This window comes from Trypanosoma grayi (assembly GCF_000691245.1).
Source record: "Trypanosoma grayi strain ANR4 Tgr_529_V1, whole genome shotgun sequence".
NCBI lineage: Eukaryota > Euglenozoa > Kinetoplastea > Trypanosomatida > Trypanosomatidae > Trypanosoma > Trypanosoma grayi.
Genome location: NW_008826148.1, coordinates 1 through 11992, shown reverse-complemented (window position 1 = coordinate 11992; position 11992 = coordinate 1). Strand labels below are relative to the sequence as shown.

At 53.6% G+C, this 11992-nt stretch overlaps 5 protein-coding genes across 5 annotated transcripts; 2 read left to right on the top strand and 3 right to left on the bottom strand.

Moving 5' to 3' along the window:
• Positions 1-530: 530 nt before the first annotated feature.
• DQ04_05291040 (D-isomer specific 2-hydroxyacid dehydrogenase-protein) lies at positions 531-1418 on the top strand (the record flags this gene model as incomplete). The annotated part of the gene is made up of 1 exon (XM_009314101.1): positions 531-1418. One exon carries the CDS (start codon positions 531-533, stop codon positions 1416-1418), a length of 888 nt encoding a protein of 295 aa, XP_009312376.1.
• Positions 1419-2126: 708 nt separating this feature from the next.
• Positions 2127-3149, top strand: DQ04_05291030 (D-isomer specific 2-hydroxyacid dehydrogenase-protein; the record flags this gene model as incomplete). The annotated part of the gene is made up of 1 exon (XM_009314100.1): positions 2127-3149. One exon carries the CDS (start codon positions 2127-2129, stop codon positions 3147-3149), a length of 1023 nt encoding a protein of 340 aa, XP_009312375.1.
• A 557-nt stretch (positions 3150-3706) lies between these two features.
• DQ04_05291020 (tyrosine phosphatase isoform) lies at positions 3707-5593 on the bottom strand (the record flags this gene model as incomplete). Its single annotated transcript, XM_009314099.1, has 1 exon — positions 3707-5593. One exon carries the CDS (start codon positions 5591-5593, stop codon positions 3707-3709), a length of 1887 nt encoding a protein of 628 aa, XP_009312374.1.
• Positions 5594-6292: 699 nt separating this feature from the next.
• Positions 6293-9349, bottom strand: DQ04_05291010 (hypothetical protein; the record flags this gene model as incomplete). The annotated part of the gene is made up of 1 exon (XM_009314098.1): positions 6293-9349. One exon carries the CDS (start codon positions 9347-9349, stop codon positions 6293-6295), a length of 3057 nt encoding a protein of 1018 aa, XP_009312373.1.
• An 879-nt stretch (positions 9350-10228) lies between these two features.
• DQ04_05291000 (hypothetical protein) lies at positions 10229-11836 on the bottom strand (the record flags this gene model as incomplete). Its single annotated transcript, XM_009314097.1, has 1 exon — positions 10229-11836. One exon carries the CDS (start codon positions 11834-11836, stop codon positions 10229-10231), a length of 1608 nt encoding a protein of 535 aa, XP_009312372.1.
• Between the last annotated feature and the right edge of the window lie 156 nt (positions 11837-11992).

Here is an 11992-nt window from a genome sequence, read left to right as displayed (position 1 = left end):
CCATCCGCGGTGCTGCCGTGGACGTGTTCCAGAAGGAGCCGCTGGGCCCTGAGTCCCCGCTGTGGGACATCAGCGACGACAAAAGAGTTTTATGCTCACATAATGTTTGCGCAACGGGGTTTCTTTGTGTCAAGCCGCTTAAGTTTTTGATGGTATGTGGTTTTTTGTGTGGAAAACGTTTTTGGGGACTATTAGCCTTCCTTGGAGGATGGCTACTACTGCATGGTAGTTTTACGTATTGGATGATCACATTGATAGAGTGTGTGGTGTATCCTAAAAGTGCTGAGCCTTAAGAGAGCTTTAATTTCCAACTTTGTTTTTTTATCTGATATTCATAGTTTGTTCTTTAAGGTTTCCCCCAATCAAAACGAAATATGCGAGGAAGTATATACCAGTGCACTTTGTGCATTGTGGCCGGTGTCCCAGAGGGATTCTTGAACTCTATTGTTGGCATTCTCACTGACAGAGTCACTTTCAGGCGGACAATAGCGTGCCATGATTTGTCTTGTGAAGAGCTTAAAGCGGCTAAAATGTCGGGTGAGCGCATTGTGCTTATTGTTGCGAATAGTGTTGGCCACGAAGCTATTAAGCACCTCTGTGACGACTACAGCCTGCCGAAGGAGCAGCGCCGTGTCTGCTGGATTCACAGTCTGTCTTCTGGAGTTGACTGCTACCGGCTGAATGAACTAACCACGGAACTTGAAGGTATTCCTTTCACGAACGGTCGGGGTTGCTTCTCCCCCATCCTGGCGGAGCACGTGATATACGCCATGCTGTACTTCAGCCGCCAGACGTGGCGCCTGCAGGCGAGCCGCGCGGAGCACAAGTGGGACCCATTCAACATGGTGGAGCTGCGCGGGCTGAAGATGGGTATTATTGGCTACGGCGACATCGGACATGCCACCGCCAAGCTGGCCACCGCGTTCGGGATGGACGTGACGGGCGTGAAGCGCTCCGCCCCCGCGAAGGACGTGGACGAGTACGGCGTGCGTCTGGTGCACGGTGAGGCGGAGCTGAAGCGCGTGCTCGGCGAGTCGGACTTCGTGGTCAACGTCATGCCGGGCACGGATGAGACAAAGGAGTTCTTCAACAAGGAGCGCTTTGCCATGATGAAGCCGGAGGGGTATTACATCAACATTGGCCGTGGCATCACACAGAATGAGAACGACCTCGCAGCGGCGCTGCGGAACGGTACCATCCGCGGTGCTGCCGTGGACGTGTTCCAGAAGGAGCCGCTGGGCCCTGAGTCCCCGCTGTGGGACATCAGCGACGACAAGCTCCTCCTCTCCGCTCACTCAGTCCACAGGAGCGTCGACTGCATCCGCTCCTATGTTATCGGCTTCATGGGCCTGCTGGAGGAGTACCTGAAGACAAACAAGGTGGAGACCTACTTTGTCGACCTGAATCGTGGGTACTGAGTGGGGGAGGATTGAAATGCGGCGGGTAGGCGTGCCGCGAGTGTGTGTGGTATTTAATAAAAAGGAGGCATCACAAGAAAACGTTTTTCTATTCGATTTTTTTTTCTTTGGAACGGGTTGAAGAAACTGAAAGGCGGTGTAGAGGAGGGGGAGAGGGAAAGGGAGAAGCCGTGGTTACGCTTTGTTTCTCTCTCTCTCCGACCCGCCGGGTCAAGATATACTGCTGAAACGGTGGGGAGCAGCAGAGGGCTTGTGAATACGGTTGTTTCCTCTNGGAGGATTGAAATGCGGCGGGTAGGCGTGCCGCGAGTGTGTGTGGTATTTAATAAAAAGGAGGCATCACAAGAAAACGTTTTTCTATTCGATTTTTTTTTCTTTGGAACGGGTTGAAGAAACTGAAAGGCGGTGTAGAGGAGGGGGAGAGGGAAAGGGAGAAGCCGTGGTTACGCTTTGTTTCTCTCTCTCTCCGACCCGCCGGGTCAAGATATACTGCTGAAACGGTGGGGAGCAGCAGAGGGCTTGTGAATACGGTTGTTTCCTCTTTCTTCTTTGAGAGCGTGTAGCAACGGTTGGTCTCCGCGTGCTTGCGGCTTCCCCTCACTTCTCTCTCTCTCTCTCTCTTCTTCCCGCTCTTGCCACCGTTTTAGTCAAGCAAACGATTCAGCAATCCAGACTCGTGTTCCTACTCACATCTGCGTATCCCAGAAGATGACCTACAGACTCTGCGTGTGCACGGCATCGGCCAATGCCGAGTACTACATGACCACGTTCAACAAGCACCTCAGCAGCCTCCTCAAGGGCATTACCCTTGGCTCGAAGGTGGAGGACTTCGAGGCCGCCAAGAAGGCACAGGACCCGATCATCATGTTCGTCGAGGGCGCCGTGGCACACGACGTCATGAAGTACCTCTGCGACGACTACAGCCTGCCGAAGGAGAAGCGCCGTGTCCGCTGGATTTACTCACTGACTGCCGGCGTGGATGTTTACCGGCTGGGTGAGCTGACGAAGGAGCTGAAGGAAATCCCATTTGCAAATGCCCGTGGCTGCTACTCCCCCATCCTGGCGGAGCACGTGATATACGCCATGCTGTACTTCAGCCGCCAGACGTGGCGCCTGCAGGCGAGCCGCGCGGAGCACAAGTGGGACCCATTCAACATGGTGGAGCTGCGCGGGCTGAAGATGGGTATTATTGGCTACGGCGACATCGGACATGCCACCGCCAAGCTGGCCACCGCGTTCGGGATGGACGTGACGGGCGTGAAGCGCTCCGCCCCCGCGAAGGACGTGGACGAGTGCGGCGTGCGTCTGGTGCACGGTGAGGCGGAGCTGAAGCGCGTGCTCGGCGAGTCGGACTTCGTGGTCAACGTCATGCCGGGCACGGATGAGACAAAGGAGTTCTTCAACAAGGAGCGCTTTGCCATGATGAAGCCGGAGGGGTATTACATCAACATTGGCCGTGGCATCACACAGAATGAGAACGACCTCGCAGCGGCGCTGCGGAACGGTACCATCCGCGGTGCTGCCGTGGACGTGTTCCAGAAGGAGCCGCTGGGCCCTGAGTCCCCGCTGTGGGACATCAGCGACGACAAGCTCCTCCTCTCCGCTCACTCAGCGGACAGGAGCGTCAACCTGGTCCCCTCGTCGGTCCACCGCTTCATGGGCCTGCTGAAGGAGTACCTGAAGACAAACAAGGTGGAGACCTACTTTGTCGACCTGAATCGTGGGTACTGAGTGGGGGAGGATTGAAATGCGGCGGGTAGGCGTGCCGCGAGTGTGTGTGGTATTTAATAAAAAGGAGGCATCAGAAGAAAACGTTTTTATATTTTGGGAGCCTGTGGTAATAGTCGTCGTTGAAACGGTTGCTGACTGCGTTAGTGGTGGTAATGTTATTTTCCCCATTGTTTTCTGTTACATCTGATGCTTTCGAGTGGGGTCTGTTGGAGAAGGTCTAACTTTGCTGTCGGACCCGCCCCCTAATTCCCTCCACGCGGCGGAGTATGGAAGTGGTGGGGCCTGGAGATTTTCCCGTTGCTTTGTTTGAATATTCATTTGGAGAAACGATTATGAATGAGGATTACCCAATTGAGTGATGAGACTGTTCAGAGAAGAATTATGATTTGGGTAGTGTGGTCTGATTCTGTCCTTTTATGTCACTCGTTCATTTTCGAAGTGTAGAAGTGATATATACGACGGCATCAGACAAGTATTATGTTTCGTATGGATTATGTGCCAACGGTGAGAGATGCACCAGGACCCCCCAACCGCACCTTGAGCGGCCATACAAGACCCTAACACTGTTCATGTTCGTCCTGCAGACGCAGAATCACCGCAAAGTCATCCGGGTAGTGTTCGTCCTTCGTGTCTTTGTGTGGGCCATCCAGCTGCCGCTTAGCCAAACACAGTTCATTACCTTCCATAGACGTGTGAAACCACAACTGAACAGGTGGTTCAAGGGGGTTGGGACACTTCTTCGCGTAGTAGAATTTAATAACAACATCGCCTAGGAGAGGCGGCACCTTCTCCAGATGCAGTGCCTCTAATGTTACGTTAAACGTACCGCTCTCTGGAGGAGATTTTCCACCTTGCTGACCGTCAAACGTTTTCGTGTCCATACGACGACCGTTAAGAATCACCGCAAAAGTATCATAACACGGGCACATTCTTTCAAAATGATCTACATTCTGAGATTCACGATAGAGAGCCTCTTCTTCTGGTATGCAGACATCACGCACCTGGGTCCACACTCGTGGTGCGTGCCTCTCGGATGATTTGACATTAAAAGTGACTGTATTGTTTGAGACATGAACCACGCGCCTCTCTGAACACGGCTTAAGAATGATCACGTACCACAACTTTCCAATGCCACCTTTCCACCAGATCGATGGTATATTCTGCAGCACCATGTGTGTGATCCTTTTAGGCTTTGCATCCAACTGCAGCGTGTACGGTCGCCGCATTAACGGCAGCAGCCTTTCAAAGTAGCGAACGTAGCGATCCTGCGACGGCGTCTGCACGCCTTGAAATTTCCCCCCAAATGCGGTGCGCATCACACTGAAGTGATCCAGAGCTTCATCAGCTGTCGCCTTGCGCCCACTGTACATGAGATACGCGGACACCATAGTCCCGGTGCGCCCCTTCCCGCCTTTGCAGTGCACCACAACCACACGGCGTTCAGGGGCTATGCGCACAAAATCACCGGCCTCCTGCACAAACTCCACCATCATTTTCAACTCGGCTGGATTATGATCATCCATTGGGTAGCACGAAACATCACCGTGAAATAATGCGGTATTGCTGTAGCCTCGCTCCGAGCAAAGATTAAATACGTGATATTCGTGAATCCCGTATTTTATATCAAGGAGCCTTTGTACCTCCCATGCAGGGTTGCGGAATATACACTCAGCATTTTCGGCTGGCCACGACATGGCCGCCACTGTTGGATCAATGAACGACACATCAAGATCAAATCCGTCTTCTCGATACCGGCGACGGTCAGCTGAGACGCGTCGGCGGAGCGCCAACACCAGTTGGCGCCATCGCGGGCACCACATCAAAACTGCTGCTGGAAACCCAAAGAGGACTACATCCACCCTCCCAGTGGCGCACCACACAATAAACCCGAACACCTCCATTGCGAAGGCAATCAGCAATGAACAGTTAATAAATATGATCAAATACTTATGGGCCGATGAGCCAAAGTGACTCTTTCCCTCGTCAGCGATCATAAGGGCATGCTCAACCAAAAATGCGAATGCAATAGCCACACTTACGGGAATCACTTCCCCGACAGCCGCTAAATACCCGTAAACAGTGATGGAGCAGTGAACCAAGAATATGAGGCAGAAGAGCAGTTGTAGATGCATGCTCTCTGTGACGCGCATAATAGACACCATTGAACAAAATGATTTCACCCTAGTTTCCGATCTCAAATCCGATGAAACACAATACACCGATGTGAGTTCAAACGTCTCTGATAATGCCGATTCCGATAAAAAGGGTGAGTCTCTTCTTCCAGGCATTTCATGAGATCTAAGCCACGCGTTCCGGCTGCTAACACTTTTGTTGCCATCACCGTCTTCACTCTCTCGCTGTGGGAGAAGCTCAGCAGGTTCTCCCTCTTCCCTATCAGGAGAGAGGAAAGGCGCCTCACAGTTCTCTGCGGCGCGCATCAGCATCAGGGCCCCTTGGCTCTTGCCCAACCGAACCACTGGATTCCCCCACTTGGCAGCGGCTGTTCGACGAGCGAGCGAGAGACAGAGAGAGAGACGACAAGGAAGAGAAAATAGGCGGTGTCAGAACAAAAAATAAGAGGACTGACATGTGGCGGTTTGCCGGAGTCCAAGAAACAGAAAGAAGGCAATAGAAAAGAACAACGACAAGGACAAAAAAAACGTGGTTGAGAAAACGTACACAGACACACATAGAAACAAACACATACACAGAATCCCCTGAAATGACTGGCGAGGAATGCCATTCAGCCACTGTGCTCACCACTACCGTTGCCCACCTTCCTTTCAGTGCCTTATGGATGCCACTACCTCCATCACCACATCTCCTTTCCTTCCTTCCCCTGAATAACTTGGGGCTTCCTTCTCACAGACCATCGTGACGGGTGCTGGTGCTACAGCAGCGCAGAAGTATGCGACAACTCAACCGCACGTCCACTCCGTCTCTCCACTGCTTCGCCTTCTTTTGTTTGACCCTTTCCCTCTACCGGCGTTTGTGCCGCTTCGACTGAGGTAAGGAAGGTGAGCATATATCTTTCTCCTTCATTCCCACCCTCACTGAACACGGTTTATGGTGTGCTCACCGGCATGGCAAACACGCTGCGCAATCGGCCCTTCCTCTTCCCATCTTCTCAATCTGACGGTTGCCTACAACAGCCGCACACTGACACGAACGTACCCAACAACTTCATCAACTTTCTCCGCTGAGTTGACGCGGTACCATCCATCAAGCACTTTTAAGAAGCGCAGAGAGCGGAGGTCAACGCGGCAGTCACCCAACATCGCAGTCCTCGCCCAGAATTCCTTTTCGTCGTTCACAGGCTCAGTCGATGCCACGGGGTCTACGTCGTTCAGGGCGTGCCATAGCGTCAGACGCATCTCCTGCAAATACATGGAGGGACGTGACGCCTTGGACAGATCAGAGTCCGGCGCCAACTGTGAATTTCTGGCGCGTGGCACGGCGCGCTCGCCGTCGACAGCTTGCCGCAGACACACCGCTTCTCGTGGAAGTGAGAGGACGCACTCGTACTCGTACTGAGGGTTGCGGGAGTGTGGAACCACTAGCGTGCGGTCGTACTCGCCACGCACTGCGGCTTCAACGTACCAATCAGGCACGGCACCTCGCGAAGCTGCACGTGACTCCGCCCCACTGTAAACGTCTTCAATAACAAAGAATGTTGTCGGAGGCTGGAAAATACGATGCTCACTGTCGACAAGGACAAGGCGACCATCTGATGTGACAGCGGAGCGGACACCATTCTTAAGTTGATCGACTGCAGCGACGACGGACACCAGAGGAGACCCGCTGCGAGTCAGCGTCACCATCGGAAGGTCTTTTCCAGAGCGTATCGATACATGCATGCGGAAACGATCTGAGGGAGCAGTCGCTAGCTGACGCTCTACATGCTGCGGCAGGGTAGTCGCGGCACCGGTGCGGGTGACATACTCTACAGGGTAGCCATCCTTGTATCTATCATCATCATCAGCAGTAGCAGCATCAATATTATTATTATTATTATGAGCAGCTGCCGCAGACATAACAGCTGTCACGGTAGGGTGTCGTGCGGCGGCACTAAAGGACGGTAGGGGTGGGGCTCCAGAAACGTTGCCCAAGTTAGGTGAACCACCACCACCACTTGCTCTCACTCTCTCTGCTGCCCTATTTCTGGGAGAGGACGATGACGAATGCGCCGTCGAGGTTGTTGAAGACGATGACGAAGAAGATGAGCTCCGTGATTGCACGTCACGTTTTCGCCCATGTGAGGATTCCCTCTTTACCTCTATGCCGTTCGCTGCGCCTTCCACGGCACCACTCGAGCGCACACGACGGTTGTCCAGGGTGAGGGCCATTTTGCCGCCCTTGACCCCTGGCACTGTCGAGATGGACTGCCTTGCCAGTGTCTCCTCACCCAATGCCCCGTTGACACGTCCGTGCTCCGTGGTGTCTGCATGATTGCCGCGCACACATACACGGAGGTGCGCCTGCGCTGGGTCTTCACCCGTGATGGGGTCATGAAACACAATGTCCCTCATCTGGCTATAAAGTCCAACGATGCACATCCCAAGAAGCGTCTCCTCCACGAGCACCCTCTGCGCGGAGGGTGGCACCGGCAGCAGCAACTCACCGGGCGGGTTCGCCACCGGCGCGGACCGCACCCGGTAGAACGATATGACCATGCGACTTTTGTCCGCACTGAACGCGCGCACCGGAAAACCGATAACGATGTGGTGGTCTGCACCACGGACAAGGGGAACACGATGTACATAGGAAGAGTAGGAATCCACCGGTTCGTCAGTTTTGACGTCCTTCGAGAGACGAATACCGATACGCATCTCCTCCATTCCCAAAGTGCTTCGCCCCGATGCAAACGCAATTCGAGAGATGTCAACCTCCACATACGCATCCTCGCTGAGGGTTGTCCCACCAGTGCGAAATGGCAACCGAAACGGACGTTTCCCTGTTTTAACGTCAGACCATGATTTCTGATCCTTGTCATGCCGCGCAACCCCAATGCCACCGCCATTATCATCATCATCCTCATCCTCTACACTGCTTTCCATCGACGCATCGCTCCCCGAACTAGCAGAACTTTCAAGCGTATCACGTGGAATGGGCAAACTGCCATGAAGGTGTTCAGCACCCGACGGAGGGGGAATGTAGCCTGTGTTTTGAAGCACACTGGGGGTTGGGCGTGTAGAGATAAGGTTGACAGGAGAGGAAATAGCTTCAATACCGCCATGAGTAGAGGTTGCCTTCGCCATTTTTTCGCGTAAGCGATACCCCCGTTGAAGGAGTTGGCCAATCGTATCTCGTCGGTTCAACTCTGTTTCTAAATTAAGTGGTGTTGTTGGAAGCGCTGACTTGGACGATTCAATCACCGCTGTCAAAGCTTCGTGGGCTTGCGCCTGAGGAGCAAATCGTACTCGTTCTGTTGTTTCACCTCTTTCTATTCGTTGCTGTTGTTGTGCTTGCTGAAGTTTTGGTTTCGGTGATAGTTGCACCGCCGCGGCGACACTCGCTTCGTGCAAGGACGACGGCGGTGCCTGTGCCGTCGAGGACTCCGTTTCATGACACCTCCCGCCTTCCTGCAGCAGCAGTTGCGTCCTTTCTTCTACTTCAACACTTTTTCCTCGGGACATCGCGGAGGCGGCCCGGGCTGCAGGCCGGGGCGGTGACGGAGGCGCCCGCGTAAAGAATGCAACTGTAAAGGTGATTTTCAACTTCCCTACCTCCACTAAAGCCCCTGGCACACCCTTTTCACCCTCATTCTGCACAGCATCATCGGTCGTTGTTTCATCACTCATGATGGTAAACCAACCGGAGATGGGACATGAAGGTTTTAGTTCGTCTAGCGCCACAATACTCTTTCCAACAGTCACCGGCCGGTGCCGACCGCTGTAACTAGTCGGCACGAAAACGGCAAGCTGAATGCCTCGATGCGATGAATTGCTCATGTGGGTGAGGTAATCTTTGAATTGCTGTTCAAACGTCTTTATAGGATACACAAGTGACACTACACCACGCCGCTTCCCTGGTGTTGACGGAACGCACTGGCAGCTGGGGTGCTGTTCCCCCCAGAAGAGAGGACTCACAGCGCAGTGGTCAAGAGGAATGACGTACGGCCGCAGCGCCACGGAAGAAACGTCTGATGCCACACCGATGTGCAGCAATTCGTCTTTCAACACCATCTTCTCTATCCGCATGCGAAGCTCTCCGCGCGTGGGTGCCTCCACTCCAGGGGGAAGAGAGGACCCGTACAGCACCTTCATCGACCCGTTCTCTCTCTCTCTCTCTCTCTCTCTTTCCTTCGTCCTTCTGTATACCACTCCCGGTCTCTATATCACAGAGTCACCCGTCTTTGTGCCTTTGTCGTCTTATACAATTCTTTTTTTCCCTTGAAGAGTGGCCGCGGAATTCGGCGTTGTGCGCGACGCAGCGGCCTCAGGTTGCAACTGAGAGCTGCACGCCGCCCACCGAGCCCTGCGGAACACACGCGTGAGCCACCTCACGAAGTGTACTTAATATGAAGTGGAAAGGAACGAAGGGGGTAAAAGGGGACAGCATTTTGACGGATAGGGCGAAAACCGAGAGGAGATAAAAATTTGGAGCCTCTTCACCCTCCACCAACCGCCGCAGGAACACCGCTTGATTATGATGGAAATGGCGATGATGGGTGTGCAGCAAAAGAGAGCAGACCACAAGGCACATCGCCGTGATNTCACACACTTCCTCATGTGATTGCTGCCGCACTCACCCACTTACGCATACACACATAACCCTCACATCTCTCTGTCGCTGGCACCCCGTCTTGCAGAAGGTGCCGCTAAGTTGCAGGAAAGGGAAAATGTTTCCCCGAAACCCGTCGTGCGATGTTGACTTACACGCACACACAAACACACTCACTCACACGACAAGTCTATGAAGCAAAGGTACAAGTAATGCCGGGATGAAAACACCCCAAACAACGGCTCCCCCCCCTCTTCAATCCACGGATTTCAATCATCCAACACTCCTTGGCGCCACTACTAATAAACTACAAACTGACGACCTCAAACACTTACACAGCGCTCAGCTTCGCCATGCTATAGCGTCCAAAGCCGCACTTCACTGACAGCAACCTCTCCTATACGCACATCACACACCTCAACTACAAAGCGATAGTGTCGCGATGGACGTAACGACCACGACTTCATGGTGAGAATAAACGTGTTAGGGGTGACCTGAAACGTTGTGAGACGACCCTGGCGGTACAACGTGTCCAGCGAGAGGAGCGTCGAAGATTCCCCACTTTGAAACACCAATTCTGCTGCCTGCGAAGTCGAAATGCTCTCCACACCCCACCAGAACAACCCGACGGAATTTCGCGAAAGCAGATGACCAACAATGACAACTTCCTCATTCACGTTCACCTGCGGCGGGGCAGAGAGAGTGACAGCAAGTTTACCATTCGCCATACTCCCCACTGGCAGTGGGAGCGGTCCGGTGGAGGAACAGTACGTAACTTCTTTCACGAGCACCACCTCTTCCACTTCCGTCTCTCCGGAGCTGTTCGTGCAAAAAGACGGTGATGCTTGCGGCGGCGGCGCTCGTCCGAAATCTTGGAGTGACTTCTGCCGAGAAGTCTGTGTTCCTTTCGGGCTTCTTTCATCTAACTGCTGAGCCTCACAGAGCTGCTTCCAGAAACTGTACACCGAATTCCTGAGGTAGTCGCACTGTGCATTCCGTATGAGCGGAGGGAGACTTTCCCACGCCTTCTCCATTGCCACGGGGCTCAGCAGTAGCTTCGTCTGCCAGTATTTCACGAGAGCGGCAGCAAAGTACAGGATCCCTTCTCGCGTGATCGCAGGCTGGGGCCTTCCGGTGTCCCTCTCTCTAGCTTCACTTTTGCTCAAAATAGATTGTACCCGTGCCAGCACATAGGTGAGTGCAAATACACGCACCGATGTGGTGGGGGTACTCCCAGATACGCCGCCGTGGGGTAATTTCTGCGGAAATCTGTCACGTGACCGAGACTGCAGGCTGTTCTGCTCTCTCAATCTCGCTAAGACCAGTGAAGGATCGGGAAGGCGAAACTTTGACTCCGAAGAATAGAGACGTTCATGTTCCTCTGGTAAGAACCGCGTTGCCACCCTTTTAACTTTCTCGGAATTCTTATCAGCGGGTGCCCCGATCGCATCGTCGTCTTGCAATGGGCTCACCGGCTCACCGGCGATGGACGAAGTTGACTGCTGCAATTCCACAGCGCCCACTGCTGGGGGGCGGAGTGGCAAGTCACCTGCACCACCGCCGCCAGAGCGCACGGGATCCTCATTCACCGGGGTGGCTCCTTTCCCAGGCGCATTTGTGTGGTCGTTGAGCGGCACAATCTGCAGCAACATGCTCGCAACACCCCCTTGCCGCTGGCAGAGTGAGGCCCAACTCATGCCGTCTGGCTGTAGCAGTACAGGTCCCAAGTGCTGCAACTCCCTTGGTGAAAAGTGGTAGACAAGAAAGCCGGGAACCAAACAGTGTCCATCAGTGTTTGGAGAAGAGGCATAACGCCGCATCTTCAACGATGTTGCAACGGCGTCACGCGTCAGTTCGGCCACATCTCCAATGTTGTGCAGCGGCACGCGAGGGTAAACGGCACGTTGTTCCTTTGGCAGGAGGAATGTCACATCCCACTCCTCCCGCTGCACGCCCACAGACATGGATGCCACCTCCTCCCACGCGACCCTTTTTATCTTTTTGTTATTGTCGGGCTTCACTAACACTGTGTGGATGTGTGTGTGTGTGTGTGGGATAGTAAGAGGACGGGCATCATTGGATGCGAAACATGTACACACACACTCATATATATATATATA